At 45.3% G+C, this 27,147-nt stretch overlaps 2 protein-coding genes across 6 annotated transcripts in view; both read right to left on the bottom strand.

Moving 5' to 3' along the window:
• Positions 1-11,209, bottom strand: part of CENPS (centromere protein S) — a 34,221-nt gene extending 23,012 nt beyond the window's left edge. For all 5 annotated transcript variants that reach the window (XM_075839339.1, XM_075839336.1, XM_075839335.1 and 2 more), the window contains exons 1-3: positions 11,102-11,209; positions 8,197-8,320; positions 6,319-6,352 (exon numbers count right to left, since the gene is read on the bottom strand). In XM_075839339.1, coding sequence (XP_075695454.1) covers positions 6,319-6,352; positions 8,197-8,320; positions 11,102-11,140 — 197 coding nt within the window. In that variant the 5' untranslated portion in view covers positions 11,141-11,209. The remainder of the gene's footprint in view (positions 1-6,318; positions 6,353-8,196; positions 8,321-11,101) is intronic.
• Positions 11,210-13,450: 2,241 nt separating this feature from the next.
• PGD (phosphogluconate dehydrogenase) lies at positions 13,451-26,502 on the bottom strand. Its single transcript, XM_075839331.1, has 13 exons — positions 26,298-26,502; positions 21,333-21,408; positions 20,694-20,873; positions 20,076-20,141; positions 19,854-19,972; positions 19,534-19,600; positions 18,544-18,678; positions 18,168-18,357; positions 16,414-16,544; positions 15,679-15,812; positions 14,949-15,048; positions 13,909-14,031; positions 13,451-13,704 (listed from the first exon to the last, which is right to left on the bottom strand). Exons 1-13 carry the CDS (start codon positions 26,303-26,305, stop codon positions 13,585-13,587), a joined length of 1,449 nt encoding a protein of 482 aa, XP_075695446.1. The 5' UTR covers positions 26,306-26,502; the 3' UTR covers positions 13,451-13,584.
• Positions 26,503-27,147: the final 645 nt, after the last annotated feature.

Raw genomic sequence — 27,147 nt, 5'->3', positions numbered from 1 at the left:
CTTAGGGCAATGAGGACCCCAAGGACCAGCAGCTGAATAGAAGGAGGTATGTCTCCAATGGTTAGGAAGTTCTGACTGTCCCAAACCTCAGCGGTCCCAAAAATGCCACCTGTTCTCTTTCTATGTAATTAGAAGCCCTAAAACTTTTTTCTATCGGCTACTGAAGTGATATTTGACCACGATCATCTGACTTTTACTGTGATACGTAACATGCACTAGTCAGGGAGCTGCATTGGGGCTGGGGATTTGGACAGTTCACATTGAGTGGCTTTGTTGCAGGAATATTTGTTGGCTATTTTATAAAAATAAAAACTAAGCATGTGTCCTCATCCTTAAAGGGGTATTCCCATCTTAGACATTTATGGCATATCCATACGAAAAGTCCATAGGATATGCCATAATTGTCTGACGGCTCCGGCTCCCAGCTCTGGACGAGAGGTGGCCGCTCATGTGGTGGCTTTCTACATTCACCTCTATGGGAGTTACGGAAACAGTGGAGAATGCTTGTTCCATTAGAACACAATGAAGAGTCAGGTCGGGGGACCACCATTTTTTACATAGATACAAGTCCCAGTGCTGGGACCTGCATCTATCAGACATTTATTGTATATCCCATCAATGTCTAAGATAGGAAACATACAAAGTGGAGTCCCATTATTATGACCAGCAGCTAATATTCAGAGTAACCGCTGTGTGCAGCACGGACAGAGCTAGACGGGCTGGGAGTGACTCAATAATGTGCTGGTCGGTGGTCTCCGGTATCTGGCGCCGTGCTGACTGCAGTACATCCCACATTTGCTGGAGGGTGCGTGGGGGGGGAGGATTCATAGGGAGAACAAGACTATCGAGGTTGTCCCACAGATGCTCAATTGGGTTCAAGTCTTGAGAATTAGGGGGCCAGGGAAGTACTTGGTGGTCTTGGTCCTGCTCTTCCAACCACTGTCGGACATTTCTAACCGTGTGACATGTCGCATTGTCTTGCTGGAAGATTCCATCTGCCCCAGGGAAGACAAACCGCATGTAGGGGGGGACGTGATCTGCAGCGATGGATTCATACCCAAATCACTTCAGAGCCTTCCACATGGATGAGTGGCCCAGAGAATGCCATGAAAAAAATCCTCCGACCTTGACGCTGCCGCCATCGCCTTGTTCTTCCAGCAATGGTTGCCGGGTGTTTGTTCTCTGATGTTTCTCGCCTGACGCGCCAACGTCCATCCGTTCACGAAGCCGAAAACGTGACTCATCGGAGAAGGCACCCCTCTACCAATCATCGGTGGTCCAATTCTGATACTGCCGTGAAAATTGAAGCCTTTTTTCCTGCTGCAGCTTTGTTACATTGGAGCAGTGACCCTCCGTCTGCTCCGGAGCCCCATACGCAGTCGGCTTCGCTGAACTGTTTCAGACACACGTCTGGTCGCCCCCTGGTTGATTTTCACGTTGAGCAGCTCCACTGTAGAATGTAATTCGGCCCTCGCGCACCTTCGTAGCCAATGTTCACCTCTCACATCAATGGCACGTGGTGCTCCGCAGTTTCCACGTCGGTTCTTCCCAATGGTGCCATTTGTCCACTCACGATTCACTGTCACCGCAGCAGCACGAGAACCGTTCACAAGCTGCGCTGTGAGAGAAATACAGACACCCTGGGCCTGAAAACCGATAATCATCCCTTTTTACAACTCTGATAAATCGCCCCTTTTACCCACGACAACGAGTGATATGTGATCAGACAGCCTATAGCACACCTTATATACCCACCAAGCCAGCCAACGACACAACACCTCCTTCATGGGCTGCGCGCTGCTGACGTTGAAAGTAGGAGGTGGTGATAATAATGGGACTGGACTGTGCGCTGACAAACTAACAAGACATGTGGAGATCCATGAACTGAAACCATCACTAGAATAAAAGGGCCTGTGGCAACCCGGCGTGCGCAAATCCCCCTTAGACCGTTCTCATTAGTGAAGCCGACAGCGGAGAATTAGGATGCATGTGTTTTACTGGGTTTTTGTTTTTTTCATTGCACGTTTTATTTTTCAGGTGATCATATGATCGCGGCTTTCCAATAAAACCGCTAGTGTTTCTTGTGAAACGCTTTATAGAATACAGGCGGTTTTGATGCGTTTTTCCACGTGTTTTTTTTCCACGTTTAGTGCACAATCTTTGCATTTTATGGCACGCAATTAGGACTCCCATTGACTATGGGAACAGTTGGCGCGTTTTAAGCGTCTAAGAATTGGCCTGACGCTACTTTTTTTTACACGATGCGTTTTTTTAAATACACTTAACCGCGTGCTTTCCCATTGATTTGAATGGGAAGCTTAATCAAGCTGTTTTTTACGCCTATTTCAGCACGTAAAACACGCCAAAATACACATCAAATACACGCCGTGTGAACAGGGCCATAAAAAAAAACATCTTAAACTAAAAAGCAAAAGAGAAGTGGATGTGATGGGTTAGGCGGTGGCAGCGTAGCAGATGCGGGAAGAGTTTTTCAAGTTGGAAGCAATTTGTATACAGAAAAGTAATGACATCCCATTACAGAAAGCTGGAGTGAGAGGCACCTGTGAGGACTGAGGACCCCGCAATATGCTTACCCCTCTCTGAGCAGATGAATGGCATCAGAACAAAGCAGACCTGCAATTACAGCACAAAATCATGTCCTTACAGCTGCACGTCATCTTTATGGAGCGGCTCTCAGTAAACACCGTGCTCTGCGCGCAGGGAAGTGTTGCTGTAATGCGGTGACGTCGGGGGCCCATGAACCTAGGGCTTGAATAAAACCTCTATGAAGTGGACAGATGTTGCTCCGACGCAGGAGAGGCTCGCACAATTCGTAGCTGAGTGCATTGTAAACAATGGGCAGCGAGACATCCCGGGGATGGCGAGAACGGTCACAGCAAGTTTCAATCAAATTCATTAGCAAGAAAAAAAACAGCTCTTGTGATGTAGATAAATGTCAGCGACACAAAATCCCCCCCAAATCTACATTACAAAACGAAATAAAAAAGCTGAATAAAAATGCAGGAGTTGAATGTTGCAGCACCTGGTGGTCAAACACTGGAGCTGCAGGACGTGACCTTTATCTTTTAAGCGAATGACGGATTAAGATTCCTAATTAAATCACTTTTTTTTTTTCTTCAGTCCGATAAGCTGCTAAACAGACAGAGCTAAGAAGCGTCAAACACATAATAAATTCACTTAATGCAGCAGGTTTTGCATTGACCTTTACCGTATGTTCTTATAGTATTCATATAAAAATAATCTCCATAAAAAGTTGAGTCACTTTGTAAATACATGAAATTCCTGATCATGAGTTACAGCCAGCGTGAGGGCGCAGTCACACCCCGCAGATTCTGTTGCAAAATTCCAGAAAATCTGTATAATACAGGATGAAACTCAGGATCAGTACAGGATAAGTAATGTATGTACACAGAGACTCCACCAGCAGAATAGTGAGTGCAGCTCTGGAGTATAATACAGGATATAACTCAGGATCAGTACAGGATAAGTAATGTAATGTATGTACACAGAGACTCCACCAGCAGAATAGTGAGTGCAGCTCTGGAGTATAATACAGGATGTAACTCAGGATCTGTACAGGATAAGTAATGTAATGTATGTACACAGTGACTCCACCAGCAGAATAGTGACTGCAGCTCTGGAGTATAATACAGGATGTAACTCAGGATCAGTACAGGATAAGTAATGTATGTATACAGTGACTCCACCAGCAGAATAGGGAGTGCAGCTCTGAGTATAATACAGGATGTAACTCAGGATCAGTACAGGATATGTAATGTAATGTACACAGTGACTCCACCAGCAGAATAGTGAGTGCAGCTCTGGAGTATAATACAGGATATAACTCGGGATCAGTACAGGATAAGTAATGTAAGAACACAGTGACTCCCCCAGCAGAATGGTGAGTGCAGGTCTGGAGTATAATACAGGATGTAACTCAGGATCAGTACAGGATAAGTAATGTAATGTATGTACACAGTGACTCCCCCAGCAGAATAGTGAGTGCAGCTCTGGAGTATAATACAGGATGTAACTCAGGATCAGTACAGGATAAGTAATGTAATGTATGTATACAGTGACTCCACCAGAGGAATAGTGAGAGCAGCTCTGGAGTATAATACAGGATGTAACTCAGGATCAGTACAGGATAAGTAATGTAATGTATGTATACAGTGACTCCACCAGAGGAATAGTGAGAGCAGCTCTGGAGTATAATACAGGATGTAACTCAGGATCAGTACAGGATAAGTAATGTATGTACACAGTGACTCCACCAGCAGAATAGTGAGTGCAGCTCTGGAGTATAATACAGGATGTAACTCAGGATCAGTACAGGATAAGTAATGTATGTACACAGTGACTCCACCAGCAGAATAGTGAGTGCAGCTCTGGAGTATAATACAGGAAGTAACTCAGGATCAGTACAAGATAAGTAATGTAATGTATGTACACAGTGACTCCACCAGCAGAATAGTGAGTGCAACTCTGGAGTACAATACAGGATGTAACTCAGGATCAGTACAGGATAAGTAATGTAATGTATGTACACAGTGACTCCACCAGCAGAATAGTGAGTGCAGCTCTGGAGTATAATACAGGATGTAACTCAGGATCAGTGCAGGATAAGTAATGTAATGTATGTACACAGTGACTCCACCTGCAGAATAGTGAGTGCAGCTCTGAAGTATAATACAGGATGTAACTCCGGATCAGTACAGGATAAGTAATGTAATATATGTACACAGTGACTCCATCAACAGAATAGTGAGTGCAGCTCTGGAATATAATACAGGATATAACTCAGGATCAGTGCAGGATAAGTAATGTAATGTATGTACACAGTGACTCCACCAGCAGAATAGTGAGTGCAGCTCTGGAGTATAATACAGGATATAACTCAGGATCAGTACAGGATAAGTAATGTAATATATGTACACAGTGACTCCACCAGCAGAATAGTGAGTGCAGCTCTGGAGTATAATACAGGATGTAACTCCGGATCAGTACAGGATAAGTAATGTAATGTATGTACACAGTGACTCCACCAGCAGAATAGTGAGTGCAGCTCTGGAGTATAATACAGGATGTAACTCAGGATCAGTACAGGATAAGTAATGTAATGTATGTACACAGTGACTCCACCGGCAGAATAGTGAGTGCAGCTCTGGAGTATAATACAGGATGTAACTCAGGATCCGTACAGGATAAGTAATGCAATGTATGTACACAGTGACTCCACCAGCAGAATAGTGAGTGCAGCTCTGGAGTATAATACAGGATGTAACTCAGGATCAGTGCAGGATAAGTAATGTAATGTATGTACACAGTGACTCCACCTGCAGAATAGTGAGTGCAGCTCTGAAGTATAATACAGGATGTAACTCCGGATCAGTACAGGATAAGTAATGTAATATATGTACACAGTGACTCCACCAGCAGAATAGTGAGTGCAGCTCTGGAGTATAATACAGGATGTAACTCGGGATCAGTACAGGATAAGTAATGTAATGTATGTACACAGTGACTCCACCAGCAGAATAGTGAGTGCAGCTCTGGAGTATAATACAGGATGTAACTCAGGATCAGTACAGGATAAGTAATGTAATGTATGTACACAGTGACTCCACCAGCAGAATAGTGAGTGCAGCTCTGGAGTATAATACAGGATGTAACTCCGGATCAGTACAGGATAAGTAATGTAATGTATGTACACAGTGACTCCACCGGCAGAATAGTGAGTGCAGCTCTGGAGTATAATACAGGATGTAACTCAGGATCCGTACAGGATAAGTAATGCAATGTATCTATAAAGTGACTCAACTTTTTAGGCAGATTATATTTCTATCTAAAATTGTTATTCAAATGGTGAATGTACGTGACATTCCGTAAAATAATTCAAATTACTGTCAAGTTGTTTAATATATATATGTAACAATCCACACCTAACTGTATATTTTCACCATATATAGATTTTTTATTATAAATGGACATACTATAAATTTAGTCACACTAGTATTGTGTTAATCCTTCTTTGATAGTCCTGGAACCAAATGGCAGCATTTGATCCATTGTCCTCTATGGAGGACATCACCGGTATATCACATTGTAGCGTGAATCATGGTTATCATTAAAACAGCCCCTTACATGGGGGTATCGGGCCCCTTTGCCAGTAGGGCCCCTGTGCAGTTACACACGTGTCATATTCTCCCCTAATCCCTATTACTAATAGTAAATGTTTTCTGTGTTGCTGCTGGAGCAGCTCGGAGGAGCAGCGGATAACATCGCTCTCACACTTACCGTGCAAACATCTCAAGGTCTTTTGCAAACGTTTCTGTTGAGTGAGAAAAAAAAAATGGAAATTAGATCTGTAATTAGTGAGGCTGGGAAAACTCATCATTAAAAATCTTGGAAGGACATCAAGATAGAGCGGTTCACGTGAATTCTTCAGCAACCTAAAAAGGACAATTTGACGGTAAGTCACAGATGGGAGATTGGATGTGCGGGGGAGGGGGGGCACTAATTAAAGGGGTTTTCTGGTTTTATGTAAATGAAGCTTAATACTTAATCATTATATAATGAAAAGTTCTGCTGCTGCCTAATAAACGGTGTATCGATTCCTCACGTTTTGCAAAATCTCTGCTTGATTTCAGTGAATTGCAATATCCAGTGGCTGAGCGAATACTTGCCACAGCTGAGGGTTTTGTAACAGTTGCTTTCAGTCTAGACAATCCTCTGCGAGCTAAACAGTCTAGACCAGAGGTCAAGCAACCTTCAATACTCTATCTTTTTTTTAAACTACAATTCCCAGCATGCCTGACATCCTTTGGCTGGAATAATAAAGCCTTTGGCTGCCAGGGCATGCTGGGATTTGTAGTTTCACAACAGCTGGAGTGCCAAAGGTTCCTGACCCCTGGTCTAGACCCAAGGCTGATACATTTTACCTGCACTGACACATTGTAACAAACAATCAGGATAGGAGAGAGATTTGTGCTCACAGAGGATTGTCTGGACTGGATACAACTGTAACAAACCCTCAGCTGTGAAAAGTATGAGGTGCCAAACCAGCTTTAGTTGAACAGCTGATTCTTGTCTGACAGTCTGGTTGCTAGGGACACACTTTCCTAACAACCACACTCTTAGCAATGAGGTTGCCAGGCAGCAGTTCCCGAGCGACCAGCCTGTCTCAGGTCCACAGCTCAGGGCAGGGTCAGCAGTGGACTGAGAGCAAAGAAGGAGTTAAAGGAACAGTGTCATCACAAATAATTTATTTATATGTTAAAGATGTTAGTGCCTTAATATAAACGTTTATTTACATTTGTGTGTTTGTGTTTTACTGTTTCTTATTTTCACACTTTTTCTTCCCTATGGGGGCTGCCATTTTTTGTTCCATTTCTGTGTGTGTCGATTAACGACACACACAGACATGGAATACGGCAGCCACAGTCCCATAGGGACTGCGAACGGCTCCCGTCCCATTGACTGCCGTGTACGGCGTCTGTGTGGGAACTGCGCATGCGCCGCTCCCACACAGTCCTATTCGAAATTGGCGCCGTCCGGCGCCATTTTCCTGTGGACCGGAAGTCGCGGCTGGACAGTAATATTACTACTTCCGGTCGCGGCTTCCGGACAAGTGCACATGGAACAGCGGCAGCAAAGGGAGCGGACGGGCCGCGGCGGCAGGAGCAGGTAAGCGATTTCAATGTATGTTGGTGTTTGTGTGTGTTTACTACTGTATGTAAACCTACTACACTGTGGGTTACCTCAAAAAATGGCGACACACAGTGTAGGAGGTTAAACCTTTCAAACCCCTCGTTTATCCCGGCACTAGCCAGGATAAAGGAGGGGGGGATGCTGAGAGCTCACTAGAGCGATAGCTTTTAACCCAATGTTGCAATGCTGCAATTTTGGGAACTAGCTCCAAACAGCTCCATCTAGTGACCAAAAATGGGTAGTATTATAAATTTGAAAAAATTTATAATATTTCCTGACTCGCGAAAAAAATAAAAAAAATTTGAACAATGTTTAATCACCCACACACTAAATGTTTAAATTTAAAAAAAAAAACATGTTTTTGGGGCGACACCATGCCTCAATAAAATGTTTCGGACCCCATTAGGGATTTGGTATTGGGGGGGGGGGGGGGGGGGGGGGGGGGAGGGGGGGGAGCGCTCTTACCACATTGTCTGAAGGTGATTTCTGAAATTGCGGCAATAGCTTGTTTGCTGAGGTTGACTTGCTTGTCCTCGGCGACCTCCCGGCAGAGACTTCCCACAGTGTAATGAACCGCAGCCTTCAACCGCTGGAGAAAACGGAAAAAGTTACGAATTGTCGCTCTCTGAGCCCTCTAAGGCCTCATGCACACCAACGTGTTTTTGCGTCCGAAATTTACCCGAAAATCTGCGGGTGAATTGCGGACCCATTCATCGCTATGGTACAATGCACACGACCGTGGTTTTCAGTTCCTTCTAGGACCGCAAATATGAGCCGCAGAAACTCTGGGCAGGTCTTTTTACGACCCGCAAATTCCCTACGGACTTGCCCATAGAAGTCAATGGCTCGTGGAATCTGGGGATACACCGCCATTTGACATCCGTAATTTGCGGAAGTGTTGCTAAGTGATGACAGGAAGTCAGCATCGTTGTTTTCCTTGCACTTTTTATATGATCCGCATTATGCGGACGACACACGAATGACATTTCATCCGCACAATACGGACCATGTCCGGGAATTTGCGGACCAGAAAAACACTAAGCTACATGCACACGTTGGGTATTTTGTTGCGGAAAATATGCAGCAAGACGGCAAGAAATTTGCAGGAAAAAAACGCACCTGAAAGTGCGTTTTTTATGCGTAAATAACTGCGCTTTCATGCTGCGGGTTTTGCGGCGTATTTCTGTAGAACTAGAGGGATAGAATTTGAAAGCGAAATGGCGAGATAAATTGACATGCTGCGGTTTCGAAAATACGCACCGCGGGTCAACTCACGTCCCAAAAAATACAGCAGCGAGGACATGAGATTCCCTGGAGTCGGAATCTCATTGTCTCTGCTGCTACTGTATCACACTGCGGTTTTGAACCTCTGTATAATGAAAAAAAACTTTCTAATTAACTTTGTCTTTGAATTGCTTACCGTTTTCAAAATCTCTGCCTCCTGTCAGTGAATTAGAACATTATTGTCTGCATCTAGATGTTGAAAGCCTGTAACTAATAGTAGGGCTGGGTAATTAATCTGCAAAAAAAAACGAAACCGAAATTCAGCGCACGAGGTCATCTTGCGCATTTTTTTTTTTTTACCGGTTTCAACTGTATCCGTGTCCTCAGGACGCAGAAACAATTGAAACCTATGGTAGAGCGGAGGATCATCAGGCGCCTGCTCTACTATTCACTGTGTAACGTCGGCCACTCGCGGCTCAGCGCAGACAGGCGGGATGACATCACTGCCTCGCGTCTCTCCGTGCGCACCTGTGAGCGGCTCGGCGCAGATTTTCAGAGTCCGCTGCACTTTGGCCATATATACGGAGGACGTTTCAGGCAACTTATTGGTCCATGGAGTCAATGCCCGCCCCATTCATTTCTTGTTTAGCCTCAATGCCCGGGCGCCAGCAGACCGTGCCCTCCCTAATAATATATACACAGAAGATGGGGGTTATATACAAGGAGGTCCAGCAGAATCTGAAGACATGCGAGGCCGGAGCAGCAGAGCGATCTCCACTCGTCGTTGGGGTTAGGGGAGAAGGTATATTATTATTTTTATCAGGCACTATGGGGGGATATAGGTATACAGTGGGATACGTCGCGAATATGTTCCCATTGTAAAAAAAAAAAAACGTATAGCACGCAGTATACATTTTATTCTAATGTGTAACGGAATGGCGTAGTCTATTTCATGTGCAGAGAAAAGAGCGTCGACTGATAGCGGCCCGGCCTATGCCAAAGGAACACTCTTTTGGCATATAATGGGTTAATAAAGGCCTATGGATACGTTCAGGCGCATACGTCGAGAGCTGCGCTAAAACGTGATGTTAAGGCCTTGTTCACACGAACGTGTCCGTTTTGCGCACGTAAACACCGCATTTTTCTTGCATTGCAGTTCCGTGTACGGTTGCGCGTCTGCATTTTTTACGGGCGTACGTCATCCGTATGTCACACGTTTTTTACGTCAGCAAAAAAAACCTGAAAGCGGCGTTTTTCTTTTTCTTATCATTTCTTTAGCAACCGGTGCGTGAAAAACACGGACAGCACAGAGATGACTTCAACGGGTGCGTGAAAAACGCACAATAATAGGACACGCAGGGAGTTTCACGCAGCGGACACACGCTGCCTGAAAAACACAATGTCTGAACGGCCCCATTGGATTGCATAGGTCCATGTGACGTCCGTTGTTTTAACGCGCGTAACACGGATGTGCAATACGCTGTGAATAAGGCCTAACGGGCTCTAACCTGCACTGATACATTGTAACAAATAATCAGGACAGGAGAGAGATTTGTGCTGCTGAAGTATTTACCTCACAGAAGATGGTCTAGAATGTTTACATTCACTGACAGTAAGCAGAGATCTTAGAAATGGTGAATACTTGAAACACAAAGTATATTGGAAAGTTGCTGAACAATGAAGCTTTATTAGCATAAAACAGGAAATGTAATGTTCCCCCACACGTGTTCGTCAGAAAACCCCAAAATACATTCTAGGCCCCCCTCATAATGCTTCTCTGGGGTACAGGACACCAGGCTGCCCTTTCTGATTAAAACTTGGCACTGACGAGACATTTTCTCCCCTGACCGCTCTGTAATGCTTGACATTCATTATGACTTCCTCACATAAACGAGACGGGACAGAATCTGCAATCACAAAGCTGAGCCGCCATGACATAGGTGGTTATGACAAAACAGGTCAACAGGGGGCGCTGTGAACATGAACGACTGTCACTGCAGACACACCAAACAGCCAGTAGATGGCGCGCACAATCCCTCGGTATGCGTAGGTGAAGTGAAGATGTAAAATAACCAAGTATTACCAGCGCGCCGTAAACTCTGTCATTTCTTTAATAACCGATAAACTACTATTAGTCACCCATTACCTGCGTGTCAGACAGTCGCTGCTCGCTATCCTCCGCCATGACACCCCTTAACGAATGCTAGCCGTCACAAACTGCGCAGTTTGCCGCCAAGAGTTGGAACTACGGATACGGAAGTGGACCAAACTGAAACGCGAAGCGGCTGCGAAATAGCAAATGACGCGTAGCGTTGTTGCCCATGGCAACCTATCAGATTCGACCTTTTATTTTTCAGAGGCCTTTTGGAAAATGAAAGCCGTCCTCTGGTTGGTTGCTAGGGGCAACTACTCCATTTTTACTATGGCAATGATGTATTTAGGACTAGAGAAGAAGAGGTAGGAATCCTGTGGCAGGCTAACATCGATAGAACTACAAATCCCAGCAGATTATTGGTTTATAATCAAGACCCGTAGAGCAATATCACTATTGATCTCTGTTATCAGCCACATTATAGACACAGGATATTATCTTCTAACCAGATAACATCTTGTGCCACAGAATAGAATTTTGTGACAAATTATATTTTTGTAACCCAGATTATAAAATTTACGGATTACGAACAGGGCCCCACAGATATGATATACCTGTGTGTTTAGTCTTTTTGTGATGATTTATTAAATAAAAGCACCTCTACCTCATCCTCGACACGAGTATCGCAATTCATAGCAAATGTTTCATATACCACCTGCAAGACCCGGAGGCCCCATACAAAAGCCCGCTGAGTGGAATTACTCGGCACGCCGGCTCGGACAGCTGTGCTAGATGCAGATTTTCAAATCTGTTAGGGTATATTCACACAGTGCAGTTGTGATGCAGTTTTTGAAGCTACAACATACCTCCCAACTGTCCCGGATCCCGGGTGTTGTCCCGCTGTTCCAGGCGGACGGGGGTATATCCCACTTTTCCAGGCGGCCGGGGTTATATCCTGCAGTTCCCAATGCTGAAGCAGGGAACCATCAGCTCCCTGCTCCAGAATTAGTTCAGAGCGGAGGGAGCACCTCCGCTTCCTGAGGACTGCACGGGCACAGCACAGCGCTACTTTAAGTGTTGTGCTCAGGGAAGCCCTTGACGTCACGGTCCATATATGAGCAGTGACTTTAGTGGCTACTCATTGAGCAGAATCCCCGTTGCCGCCGCTCTGGCTGGGAATTCTGCTTCTAGAGGGCGTCCCATTGACGCGATCTTCAAGAGGGGTTGTGGCACTATCAACATAGACACTGTTGCACAATATAGGGGCACTAAGTGGGCACTGGAACTTTATATGTGGGCACTAGCACTAGGGGCAATATACTATATGGGGCAGCTATGGGGTATATGTGGGCATTATACTGTATGGGGGCATCTATGTGGGCATTATAATGTGTGGGCTGAACAGAGCGTGCATGGGCGGGGATTGGGTGGGATTAGAGGCGTGGCTTATTTTATTTTTTTAAATTACCCTTTTAGTTATATTTGAAAGCCGGGAGGTATGCAACTAAGAGATTGGGGGGGGGGGGGGGCAGCACATAAAATAGAATCTTTCCTATATACAAAAACTGCATATCCGGTGTCCTGGGCCTGTGATTGGCTGCAACAGTTACGGGTTGACACAACAACGCTGGAGATCAGTTGTACAGAGACCGGTGAATGACCTTGAAGTGTTGTCATGGGAGCATCAGGCGCGGTGAGTATATCTGGACTTGCTAGACGATCTCTTCTTCTTCCCCATTGAGGTAGGTATTCTGCTGCAGATTTTTCGTTTGCAAATCTCGACGGAAAATTGGTTACATGTGAATCTAGCCTAAGTGTAGTGAAAGATCAGGGCTTTCTGCACCCAGCAGATTACAGCGGACCTACAATGGATCTGCTCGAACGTAATACAAAACGTGTTAATCCCAATGTACACGGAGGACAAAAGGGTCAAACAATTGACACAGGGGCCTCTGCATGCACGGCTACATACCACTTCTCATTGATGTCACCATTGGACTACACACAAAACCACATGTAACCTTATAGCTATGAACGAGGTGACGGTTCTGCTCTGACGGACACATCCCTGATGGACAAAAGTCTAATCTCTGCTCTTAGAGATCCCTCCCCCGATCCGCACACAGTGACTGGCAGGACCCAATGGGTAACAAAAAGGGTAGCCTCATGAGAGCCAATATGGCTGACAATGGTACCTGTCAGATAGCTACTTCCCGTCTCAGAAACATCTGGAGCACAAGAATCGGAGATTACAAGACTGCAAGCAAGATGGCACCACGTCACCGGAAACTGATGTGGTTACTAATAGGCTCAATATTGGTAGGTAATGAGTTAACTGTAAGGGAAACGGGATTGACATTGTAGACTGTTGAACACATGAAGGAATCACACGGCACATGGAGAAACCATAGAAAAAAAAAACATTTATTCTCATACTAAACAGATTAGAAAATAAAAAAAAAATAACGAACACAAAGACAGAGACTACGATGGGTCCAGGCCGGGCAAATCCCAACGTCTCCAAACCAGGAAACATCTCACACGTTGTAGGAAGAAGACGACACGTTGCCCCCGTGACCGGTCCAGTTAGTGTGGACATAATGTCCGGGGTTGGTCAGGAGCTCGTAGGTGTGAGCCCCAAAGTAATCTCGCTGGGCCTGAAATACAAAAACAAAAAAATTCTTACGCAGTTATAATAACACGGCCTGAACTACGACAGTTGCAGAACTACAACACCCCAGGATGAAGACTGTCAGGGCATGCTGGGAGTTGTAGTTTTGCAACAGATGAAGACTACTTCCTGAAAAACCCTGGGGGGAAATAATAAAATAAAAAAATAGATATCAACCAAGCAGCCTTACCTGGAGCATGTTTGCTGGTAACATTTCGTGCCTGTAGCCATCATAGAAAGACAATGCTGTGGTAAAGCATGGCATAGGGATACCATGCTGCACCCCGGAGCTCACCACCCGGCGCCAGGACTCCTGGAGAATACATTGATGAAACCACAGCGGTGAGATACATAGCGTGAAGCTCCCGGGCCCCAATGTTAAAATCTTAAAACAGGAACCGCCATTCATTACATGCAACTTATAGCAAGACCCCCCTCTTTTGTAGCAGCTGGACCCATCGGTGCTAAATGCAACTCTGCAACTCCCTGTAGTGATGCCCTTTAGGCCAGATTCCCACGGGTCGGATACGCTGCGTGAAAACGGCACAGCGTATCCGACCGGGAACCGGCAGAACCTTCATTCCCAAAAACTGCACCACTTGCGATTTTTTGAATGAAATTTCTGCTGCAGAACGAAGCTGGGACAAAAAAAAAAAAAAAAAACACCCCTCCCTCTTTTCGGCTTGTAGTCCAGCCTCCTCTGAGGACATTGCAGGCTGCAGCGGGCGCATAGGATGAAACGTCATCAGAGGAGGCCGAGCTGCAGGAAGGGAAGAGCATTCTGGGCAAGTAGGATTTATTTATTTTTTGGAGTTGCAATTAATAAAAGTCGCAGTACTTTCGGTTGTAGATTTTGCATTGAATCTAAATGGGGATAACCCGCAACAGAAAATCTGCGAAAACGCAGCATAAATTGACATGCGGTGTGGAATTTAAATCCTCAGCAGGTCAATTAACATTTATGATGTGTTTTTTTCTCCGCAGCGTGGGCATGAGATTTTCTAAATCTCATCCACTTTGCCGCACAGAATTTCATAGCGTTTACGCTACGTTGGAACTCGGCCGTATAGTAGACCAGTGAACACAAAGATTGAAGGCGCTAACATTTCATGATTTAGGATAAGGACTAGATTGACCTATTCATTGTTTAAACAGGGTAAATCCACATATAACATGTCAGAATACCGGCTTTAGATGGACGCCCCCTTTATCTACACCCCCAGTGCTCACCTGACAATTATGCATCTCCTTTTTGAAGAAATCATCCAGCAAAAGATTTTGAAGATCAGGATTCCTATCAAAGGCTTCTTTGATTTTGCCCAAGAACACACTACAATGAAAAAGATAATATATATAAAAAAAATAAAAAAAAATAAAAATGTTGCAATGATCAAACCAAAGAAAAAAAATAAATATAAAGACCTCTGCTACATGAAGAACAGAAGTGAATGGGAGAAGTCATGTGACTGCCTTGGCCCTTATTTACGTCTATTGGAGAGCAAGGCCCGCCAAAGAAATCAAAATGCAACTTCTGAGGATCAAGTCGCTTTTAAGGATCTGTTCCCTCTTCCCTTCCATTGGAGTTATACGTAAGAAGAGTTTCGACACATGCCCCTCCCTGTACAGGCACACCTTGGCCATTGTGTATAGAGATTTTTTTCACTGGATGCCTCTATCGAATAGAGCAGTCGAATATGCTATATTGTACAATAGCAAGTGGGATATAAAAAAAAAAAAAAGGGAGGAGCACACCTCCAACGTATGACAAAGGGCACTATTTTGGCATAAGTTGGATCAATGGGGCCCTATGGATACATGCGGCGTATGCGCTGGGAGACTTCATGGCTCGTACACCCAACATGCTGGGAGTTGTACTCTTGTAATAGATGGAGAGCCGCAGGTTGGAGACAACTTCTCTAAAACATGAACATCCTTCTTTACAGCTGTGCGGTCCCATTACCTGCGGATGATGCAGCCCCCTCTCCACATCATTGCGATTCCTCCATAATTTAACTTCCAACCATACTCCTTTGCAGCTTGACGGAACAGGATGAACCCTTGTGCGTAAGAAATGATCTTAGACGCATATAAAGCCTGGAGGAAAAATCAATCAATTATATTTTTACATATTTTTCTGCAGCGTAAATAGAATTTACATTTAAAATAAAAATTTTGTTTTTGATGAGGTATTTTTAGTGCAGAAATTCTTAAATAGCAATAATTCTGTCACCATGCTGTTCTGTTATCTCCTGATAGCGAGGGGTAAGAGGTTGTACTATTGGCAAAAACTCAAATTAGTAAATTCAGTTCTTAACACCATTTTACAATTTACATATAGAAAGAATCACCCCAAGTCACCGTGTACATACATGACATTACTTATCCTGTATTACACTCCAGAGCTGCACTCACTATTCTGCTGCTGGAGTCCCTGTGTACATACATCACATTACTTATCCTGCACTGATCCGGAGTTATATCCTGTATTATACTCCAGAGGTGCACTCACTATTCTGCAGGCTTCCGAGCTGAAATCTCCCAAGATCCCCTGCTGTTCAGTGTTTGCACAGAGCTTTCTCTGGTGATTTGTATTGACTATATAGATTAGGTGTTAACCGTTTAAAGCGTAATGCAACCTGATTCACGATTATCTTAATTGTTTTCCCAATGCGTAATGCTGTTCTTTGGTACATACTTTGCGGATGTCCTCGAGGAAGGCCTTCTTGTCTCCTTTGAATGGGACCGGTTTTGGCCCTTTAAGCTGCTTACTTGCCACAACCCTTTCACTCTTCAGGGACGACAGGCAACGCGCAAATACAGCTTCACCTACGAGATAAAGGACAAGTGTAAGAGACAATTCCAATCAGCGTCTTTGGCCCGGTCCTCACTAGTTGTTCCTTGCTGCGCATTTTAACAGTGTTTTCCAGGACTTCAATATTTATGGTCTATCATTGACCCCCACCGATGAGCGGATTGAAGGGGCCGTGGTGATCCGGCAAGTGCTGCATCCCCTACATGGATTAAACAAACAGCGCCAGACATACAGGTGTGGCTGTGCCCGGTACTGCAGTTTAGTCCCTTTCAAGTGAATGGCTGGAACATTGGGCACAGACACCTATACGGACAAACTGCTGTATCTGTGTGAACTATGAAGGCGCTCCAGAATTCTGCCATTCAGTGGGGGTCCCAGGAGTAGGATCTCCGATTATATATCTACCATAAGTATAATTCTCGGGAATCCTTGCCAATAGGAAACAGATGCATAAAATGACCATGTGCATATTTTTGTTTCTGGATCAGGTCCCGAGGCGAACAAAGGTGTAAAATCAAATAGGACTGTTGCAATGTTCTGCAGAAGCCTGGGCCTGTAACGCGATGTTCTGCAGAGGCTGGGAATACAGGAGACACATGCTCATTTTAAACAGCCTCATCACTTAGTAGCAGCACTATGCTGACTTGGTGTTACTCCCCTATCAATGTCACTATGCCGTTAACCCAGTCGTTGCAGCATCATCCCACACAACTGGTTCACGATGACACAATTAAAATTGTGAAGCGTTTCCTGATGGGATTACGCCACTGCAATCAGTGGAGCGGGCAGGAAGTGACTGCAAGAAAGTCAATCTAAAGGCTTGTGCAAAAAGGGAATTACAAGGTTTGATAAGAAGTTCCTCTTAGTGGTTTGCACAATTGTTTAGGGACGGAGTGAAGCGCTCGTCACCGCAGAACAGGATACATGCGAGTGTAACAGATACATTCTGATAATCCGTCAGCCATGGGTCCAGACAGATGCTGGATTATTGGATGTTATTCCAACCCCTTACAGTCATACTACTCACATGTAGGACGATCACTGCTGAAGTCCAGATTGTAATCTCCTCTCTGTAGGTCTTATTAGGAAACAGAAGGGGGTTCCCCTGCATTGCCCCCCACCCCTAGCTAGAGCAAAAAGCTGCTGCAAAGAACAGTAAAGCAACACACGTCGCCCGTTACCACAAAAATAAGATGATTGAGCGCGGTCACCTGCTCCCTACTGTGTTTGTTGCTAGTTAGTGTGCAGTATAGAGCTAGGAAAAAATTGTATTCACTTTGTAAATACTTTGCTTTTCTGCACCGATTTACAGTCATTTCAGTTCACTTTCTACATTCACATCCGGAGCCGCTTTCAAAATTCTGCTGGTTGCCCTTGGAAACAGACAGCAATTCAGCTCCACTCCGCTGTCAGTCATGTGACCAAACATCTGAGCTTTAATTGTGCAACTGTCTTCGCAGCTCCCACAATGCACTGCTCTCTGGTAACAGAAAACCAGAGTTCTGAATTCGGCTTTGGATGCAAGTGGAGAAGAGAATGTTATGTAGCGCAAAAGTAGCACAAGATAAAATATCGTACTTACAAAGTTACATTTTATGTGGATTATAGGTGGACTGTTGTAGCTTACAAGTTCTTACCAATGAGTGTAACTGGAACCCCAAAATCTAGAGCAGAGATCGCGGTCCATTTTCCAGTGCCTTTCTGCCCAGCGGTGTCCTGAATCTTGGGGAGTAGATGTTTACCATCTGTGTCCCGGAATTTAAGAATGTCGGCCGTAATCTCTATCAAGAACGAGTCCAGCTCAGTCTTATTCCAGTCTTCAAATGTCTGAATGACAGAGAAACTATTATATACACAGTTCATGAGATATATATATTATAGATTTATATAAAAAAAAAAAAAAAAAAAAAAAGTAGAATTTTTTTTATTTTTGAAGATTAGTGGCGCCATATTTACTCCGTGATTGCACAGTGTAAACATGACATCTTAATATATCAGCTCCACGCGCCTCACCTTCGCCATCTCATCCTGCTCCATCCCCAGGATGTCCTTCATCAGATGATAGGCCTCACAGATCAGCTGCATGTCACCGTACTCTATTCCATTGTGAACCATTTTTACAAAATGTCCGGAGCCTTCTTCACCGACCTGCCCGAAACAGTTATTACAGTATGGCGGTCAGGTTCCATTTAATACAAAATGGACGATCAGGGTAAAATCCGTTAACCACTTTGACGTGAACATATCCTAACAGATACCTATAGAGGGTCACAGAGCAGACGCCTGGGTTCAGGGGGGGGGTGGGGGGGCTGTACACAACTTCTGTCGCCCTTCTGAGAGGGACGTGTGGGCAGTGTATCGGAATGAGATTCCCATCAGTCAATGCTTTTTCTCCAACCAGTGTTGATTTAACCCTTTACACCAGTATTTAAAATGGTCCCTATCCCATATTGTGGCGATTTAATTTTGCACGAGAAATATCTGCAGATCTGGTTAAGGAACCACCGCTGTTCGAGATTGATACAACCTCTTATCGATCAAATCATCTGGTGTATGGTATATGGAAATCAGTCAAGAAGGGGTTATCTGCTTTTTCCAATCACTTTTTAATATAAAGAGAGATACGGCGATCAAATCTGGTCTTGCTGCAGAGGAACCCGGCAGCAAGTATTCAATTACCCTGCAGCGCCACCACAGGAGAAATTAAGAATTACAGAATGCCCAATGATATCAATGGCCTGTCCAAGTATAACATGGACATGCCAGGTCCTCCAGAGAAACAGACGCTATATCTAGCTGCTCTCTGCTCCGACTAATAAATGAGAGTCCTGATAGGGGGAACCTTCTCTATAACCACATGGGGTTTTCTAGACTAGGCAACTCCTCATCGGACATATTGAAATCTTTAATTTTACAAATTCCTACAATGTAAAACAACATTGGATCATCACTAGTTGGATCCAAAATCTGTGTGCGGCCAGAATAAGAGGAACATCCACTCACCCAGTCACAGCACGGCTCCTTCTCAACCTTAGCTGCGATGCTCTGGAAAATGTCTTTAATATAAGGCCTGCGGGGAGGAGAGAGACCCTAAGTATACGGGCACATGACTGCAGGGGGGAGAGCCAAGTACTGTGATGTAATACTGGATCAGCCCAAAATAAAACAGCCACATTACTTTTTTTAGGGGTTTGTTAGTTAGAGTTATAATACACAATTCTTCTTCCACAACGGGGGAAGAAAAATAAAACAAAACCCACAATTGCGATACCGCGACACTGGTTTACACGGAAGCAGTTCTAGGAATTTATTCTAACTCTTACCAAGCCTCACTGTCTCCTCCGGGCATCAGAGAGGGTCCATATCTGGCCCCGTCCTCTCCTCCACTGACACCGCTGCCGACAAATCGGAGGCCCTTGGCTTTCAGCTCCTTACAGCACCTCTGAAAGACATTTATATATTTATTAAAATAAATTTTCTATACTGTAAATATCCTGCAGATAAAAACCACCCCGTTAATGAGGGCAGCCATGATGGACGCTTACCGTGCTGTCCCTATACTCTGAATTGCCGCCATCTATGATTATGTCACCGGGTGAAAGCAAAGGAACCTGCAACCATAAAACAAGATTAGGCTACAAGCCAGCAAGAAACGCGGATCAGATGACTCAGTATTTACAACTGGCACCGGAGGAAGATCCTACAGAACTGGCAATGTCAATAAGGCACAAGCTGGGCACACTGGGAGGGGGCGACACAAAGCCCCCTGCGAATATTTACAGACCGGGACTCCATATTGTGCAGATAGAATAACCCGTCCACATTATCTCACCTCCACCCTGCAACGAAAAACTCAGGGGGTGCAGTCCAGCCCTAGTGACTGAGAAGGTCCAAAGACCACACTGCCAAATGGAACCAGCAGGACAATAAAAAGCACGCCATGGTTGGGTATAAAGCTGGGCAGATGGCAGTGCCCATTGGGCTTGAGGGGCCTCATGGTAATCTATGTAAACATACTCTATACTTGTCAAGCTGAGGGTAGTGTAGACACTGGGATGATAGGGCCCACAGAGACGGTCACCCAAGGGCCCACATAAACTCAAAGTCAACCCTACAGATTTTACATTGCGGCCCAGGAGCGGGCAAGGCTTACTAATACATACCAGGCTATTGATGAAGTCGTCTACTGCCTGCCCGGCCTTCACCAACATCATAATCCTCCGAGGTTTCTTCAACTTGCAGACCATTTCTTCTAAAGAATGAGCCCCAATCACCTTGGTGCCTTTAGCTTCATTAGCCAGAAACTCGTCAACTTTGGAAACCGTTCGGTTAAATGCACAAACCTGCGGGAGGGAAGAAGAGAACCGGATGACGAGCAGACACATAGGGGATCACGTGTAACCTCCACAACTACATAGAACGCTGTAGTTTCTTTCGTTTCACCTAAAGCCTACACATCTTCATTTCCTGTGCAGTTAAATACAATCTATTGCTCTATGTTATCAGCCATTTCAGGCTCAGGAAAGTACGGCTGTAGGGTTTATCAAGGTGATGACAAAAACTCCCGTCATGCCCTGCAGGGAGTTGTAGTATTCAAAAAGTTGGACACGGCCACGGGTTGGACACTGGCACGGCTAGATTTTGAATTTGCCATTTTTTTTACATGGAACTTGCAAAAAAAATAAAAAAAAGTTTTTATTGGCTCATATCTGATGTTTACCAAGCAAGGAAGTCACCCAAGAGCCGGCCGTTACATAACCCAGCAATGAGCCAATGTCGCGTTTCACCATCTCGCTACTTACCACATAGCCATGGTCGTTCATATTCAGGACCAGGTTCTGGCCCATCACGGCCAATCCGATGAGAGCGATATCAGCTCTGGTAAAGAAAAAAAACAAAAACCACAGCGATGAAGTTTACTGGGCCTGGAGGTCATACAAGGACAAGGCGGGGGTAGATTATACTACACGCTCAGCCCTGGGGACGCAGCAGTCACACATGAAAAGTATCAGGGAACATCCACAAAAGAGCTCCTTCCCTTGTTGGATTCAGCGAACGTAGAGACCGGAGAACAATGAAACTGCTACATGTGTTTGTTAGAAATCCCACGTCTTACTTTTCGTATAGCGCAGAACACATTTCTATGAAATCCCAATTAGGAGAAGAAGCTAGCTACTTCCTTCACTGATATCACTACTGATTTACACTCCCCAGCATCCCAGAGGGACGGAAAGAAGGGAAGGGGGTCACGGTGACAAACTGCCTGCGAGAACAGAGAAGGAAGTTTTTTTGGTGTTTTTTTGGTGGGGGGGGGGCACCCAAAGATGTCTATAACCTTTAAGTTTAAGTCTTTTTCCACTTAGGAGCAGCATAGTGTCTCATTGCTTGGGGGTAGACCTATGAACAAGACCCCAGTGTGAATAATAAATAAATACATAATAGCAATATAGGGCCATATCTGGCTGCTCATGAGACGGGATATACATCAAGACTGGGCCGCTACGGAGGAATGAGGAACTCTTAGTCCTCATGCACACTAACGTGTTTTTGCGGCCGCAATTCGCCTGCAAATCTGCGGGTGAATTGCGTTCCCATTCATTTCTATGGGCCCATGCACACGACCATGGTTTTCACGGTCCATGCATTGCCCGGGAGCCTGGACCGCAAAAAGATAGGACATGTCCTATATGGGATGCGTTTTGCGGTCAGGTGGGGGGGGGGGGGCTCATTGAAATGAATGTACACGGCCAGTGACTTGCGGTCGATCCGCGGATGACTCCGCGACCGTCCAAGCCGCAAATCACGGGCCGTACACACCACTCCGGTGGTGTGCATGAGACCTGAACCTCATGCCTCAGTGACGGACGTAAATCCAGGTCAAATGAAAACGAATACATAAAGACTTTCCTCCAGCCTCTGCCCCATGCCCCCTCTCTGTAGGCACCGGTTACACCCAGGCAGGACACAGCATGCCGCAAACTGCAAGAATAAACATGGGCACTAAGAATTAACCCCTTTGCATCTGGATAAGATTGAAGCATTCAGGATTTTAAATACCTGGATTAGAATAGAACCTGCCACACCTTCGAGGCAGAAAATCTTTCTTCCTTGTTCCCTGGTATTAGTCACAGCAAAGAACAAGGTGCGTTTATTTGAGAGGTTCCCAGGCCCTGGTCCGATCAGCGATTATAAAGAGGATTCCCCCCAAAAATAGTGACAATATAAGTATCAGTTCCTAAGTTTCCTCTTTTAATATTTTTTTGGAAGTATTTTGCTCGGGTAGATTTTAGAACGTCAGTCTCTCAGATTACCACATACCCAGATTTGCACATAAATCTGCATCTACTGCTTGACCTATTCAAGTGTCAGTCTTTACTGTCCTAGCATTCTCTTCATGAAACAGGAGGCCCTGGATGAACTCCACTACATGCCCCACTCAGAAGGAAAGCGATGCAGTGTACAGAATTGGTGGCAGACGTAGAATTTAAAAGGACATGAAATATATATATTGGAATAGAAAACAAGCCATTATGCATGTCGCATGCGGAGGCCTCCTGGGGTGGATCTAGGAGACATCCAGGTCACCAGGATATAGGAAGTTTTGCCTCTGTACCAATATATATTAACTACGGCTCTGCCTGTGTGTCACAATAGCAATAATATTCCCATCCATGAACCAGGAAGCAATGCTGGATCTGCGCCTGCAATCTCGGGACCGCCTGAACTGGACCTTCATCATTCTCTGTTGGGAACGGCTTCTTTACATTCTGTAGAACATCACGTGTAAGCTGCAGGGGGTCACGCTGATCTCCTGATGAACGGCGATTTGCACATAGATCATCCAACTGATATAAAAATAAACGCCTGCCGGGGGAGGGGGCGCTGCTGATCTCATTACTATACAGGATTATTGGCTTCCTTGGGAAAATCCACTCTCAGTCACGTTACACCAAGGCTGCCGGGGGATTATTAGGGAAATGGATAAACCGATTCCTCCGCCAGGTTGGTCGGTCACTTTTTTTATATTGAAACCTTTTATTCCGCAAGTAATCCTCTGCGATCTGTATGATGAACACGTCACAAGAGATACTACATTTATAATTTACATTAGGACAATTTATGGTGGCACATCCTTAAGGCCAAGTTCACACATGTATATGACCTTAAATCTGCATATGTTACACTTGGCAGCATTATAGCTCTGCTACATTAGGACACAGCTATGATCAGTGACTTCAGCTGGGCTGCATTATCTATTGGAGTCTGAAATTCTCCTATGGGCTCATCAGACAAAGGCTGCTGCTCTGTCCCCCATACTTTGCACTGCAGCTCTGCTTACTATTGTTAAAATACACAATAGCCCAAAGCCAGGAAATCTGCTTTATAATCTTTACCCCACCAGTTCACGTAAAAAAAAAACAAAAAACAAACTTGGTTTGTTAAGCAGCGTCCAATCATATTTGAGCCATTGCTTATCGACCAATATGGAGCCAGTCACCAATATGAAGAGCGACACCACAGTAGCTTACATTGTCCCATCAAGGTCCAGTAGTGTCACTCTTTACGACTATGGCTGGTAGTGCCTACACGTACATGCCACCAGATTCTCCAGGCACCAGTTACTTAGCCCGCAGGGCTGGACTGGGGCGTGCCAGGCCTGTAATCATTTTTATTTGCATGGAGTCGGGCGGATCAGATCGGGGGGGGGACAGTCAGGGAGTCCTCAGCTCTATGGAATAAATATACATGAATGCGGTTCCCATCCTTTAATGGGATCACAAGGATTAGTCAAAAAATGAGCTAAGAAAACGTTGTGTGATAAAAGCCACAAACATGATCATGACCTGCCACTGGGGGGGGGGGTCTTTTAATTGGGGTCCCCGCTGATCTCTGGAATGATAGGGGTGACCTGTGCTCTTCTAAGTGACAATTCCCTACAGCGTTGAGCTTGGAGATCTCCGTACGTCGATGGTTACGGCGCAGCCACAGGAATGAATGGGACTGGGGTTTCATTCTGGGGATCATGGGGGTCCCAGCTCATGCCCGATTGCACCCTAAACAATGCCATCGTCTGACTTGTGATCCCATCATTTGGGGTGCCTATAGCATTACAAAATACTTCTTCTTGGGGGTGGACCATTATTTTTTTTTATGGGCGACGCTGATTTGCATTATAAAAATCGGCAGCATTGGGACAAATCCGGACATGTAACGAAAACTAGACAATAAAATCATTTGCAGATTTTCGGGGTGCGCACAACCTCCTACCGCTATATGAACGACCTCCTACTGCTATATGGACGACCTCCTACCGCTATATGGACGACCTCCTACCGCTATATGGACGACCTCCTACCGCTATATGGACGACCTCCTACCGCCATATGACCGACGAATAATCTTAAAAATTCAAGAGAAACGTCACAAGACAGAATTTATCAAGGCAAGTCTTATGTTGCAGCCGCTTTGAGAAGAACTCCGCTCAGTCTGATCTCCATATTTATCAAGCGTCAGATAAAACTGGACTTGTGGCGTTGGGTTTACATAATAAGCAACTTCTTTATAAAAGAACTGCGCCATGTTTCTGTGAGGGAAGCAGTGGCGACTATGCGGGTACAACCTGTGCCGCTGTACTGGGGCACATAACACGCTGTATCATAATTACATACCAGCATATGGACTAGCGGCACAACAACAGGACTATGTTCACACGGGCAAATTGTAGGTGTATTTTGGGGCGTAATACACCTAGAAAAAGCTCTTATTGAATTCAATGGGAAATCCGCTGCGCAGTTCAGACAAGCCGTACTTTTACACCGCTGAATTCAAATACACCACGTCATTGCACGGTGTATTTTTTACATTTCCAATGGCCAAAAACACCTTGAAGAAAACACAAACTCTGGGCAAATCTGCCTCAAAAACGCCCGGTTTACGGGAGCGGTTTCTAGGCGTATAACAAGTTGAAATACGCCTGTAATTTACCGGTGTGAACATAGCCTTAGTAAACGTGTCCCACTGACTTCAGGAATCCCGACATACAGTAATTTAGGGACGTTGTAATATTAGGCGCAGACCTTCTCCTACACACGGTACGGGCCCGCGATCAGCGCCACGAGAACAACCTGCATTGCGCTGTCAATTTTGCGCAATCTCAAAGCGGCAAAGAAAATCACTGCCGTAAAATTTCTATTGAGACAAAAAAAAAAAGTCACAACAGCGAGGGGCGCAGCTATAGGGGCAGACGCAGCAGTCACACCTGGGCCCTGGCATGCGAGGCGGCCCCTCTGCCACATAAGATGTCACCAGTATTATAAATGGCGCATAGTAGGGGGGGGGGCCCTGACACAGATTTTGTATTGGGGCTGAGGAGCTTCGAGCTACGCCTCAGCGCCAATGTAAAACGACGACTGCGTCACTGCGAGGCCTGCGCAGCTACGAAGACAAAGTGACGTGACTTCTACTCTATGGGCTGGAACATTATGTAGTGGATCTCAGACAATACAGGAGGGAACCTGTAGCAGGTGTAGAACTGAAAGTACCAGCATGCCCTGCCAGGCACAGGCTGAGGAGTGGGATGTTGATACTTGTAGTCCTACCGCTGCTGGAGTAGTAGTCCCATAGCGTCTGCTGAGGAGAACACTCCCATCAGGACCAGCCCGCTATAGGGACACATTGATAGACAAGAAGCAGAGAGTTACATGAAGAAAACAATGTAACAATCGCAGGCGCTGATCACGTGACGCCAGAGGACGCCGGGCACTCACTCCGCCATGGTGACAGTTGTGGTGAGGTCAGTGGTCCCCGGATGTAGCGCGTCTCCGTCCTCTCCTTCTGTGTGACAGAACCCCAGACTCCAGTCCAACTTGTTCTCTGAAACCACCTGACGTCACGCCCTGCCCCCTATCTAATTGGCTCAGCATCAGGCGAAGGGCGCGGCCTACATGTCACTCGTCCTATAACAGGGAACGGTGGCTCGTCAGGGAGTGGGCCGACCGAACAGACCTGAGCAATCAGCGGCCGAGCTATTAACCCTGTCCCTGCTGAAAGAGAGGGCAATGACATTGCAAGTAGCAATAAAGCGCCACGGTGGAGGTGTAAAATGTCAGAGAGGGTTCAGGGGTAAAGTTTTATCATTCTGGCTGACTGAAGCAGAGTGTGGAAAATGACATTATTATATTATCCTAAAGTGTTGTTATTGATATTTGTTTTGCAAAATTTCAAGGGGTATTCCGCCGTGCTCGGCAGTTTCCATCAGTACAATCGGCTTTGAATGGAGCGGCAGTGCGCATGCTCGACCTTCGGTCAACTCCTCCTGGCAGCGTTCTTGCGGCTGGTGCGAAATGGGGGACCATCATTCTGGTGATCGGTGGGGGTCTCAGTGGTCATACCCCCACTGATCTAGCAGTTACCACATATAGGATAGGTGATCATTTGTTATAACCAGAATACCCCTTTAATAATTCCTAATTAAAGGAGTCAGGGCCTGCAACACTACCAAAAATAGGTGGGTAAGTGCCAGAGCCCACTGCATTTGGGGGGGGGGGTCATAGACACAACTCATCCAGACAAACAAATTTAACATCTGCCAAATCAAATCCATTATCGTTTTGGCAT

The sequence above is a fragment of the Rhinoderma darwinii genome, chromosome 10 (genome assembly GCF_050947455.1).
Source record: "Rhinoderma darwinii isolate aRhiDar2 chromosome 10, aRhiDar2.hap1, whole genome shotgun sequence".
NCBI classification, from domain to species: domain Eukaryota; kingdom Metazoa; phylum Chordata; class Amphibia; order Anura; family Rhinodermatidae; genus Rhinoderma; species Rhinoderma darwinii.
This window is presented reverse-complemented; position numbering and strand designations above follow the sequence as displayed.

Bases quoted from the DNA above. Each gene is read 5' to 3' on its own strand.
- PGD (XM_075839331.1), bottom strand. The intron at 18,358-18,543 runs GTGAGGCGCGTG...TCTGTCATTCAG, and splicing joins AGCAGGATGAGATGGCGAAG to ACATTTGAAGACTGGAATAA. The intron at 16,545-18,167 runs GTAAGAACTTGT...TTTATCTCGTAG, and splicing joins GGTTCCAGTTACACTCATTG to GTGAAGCTGTATTTGCGCGT.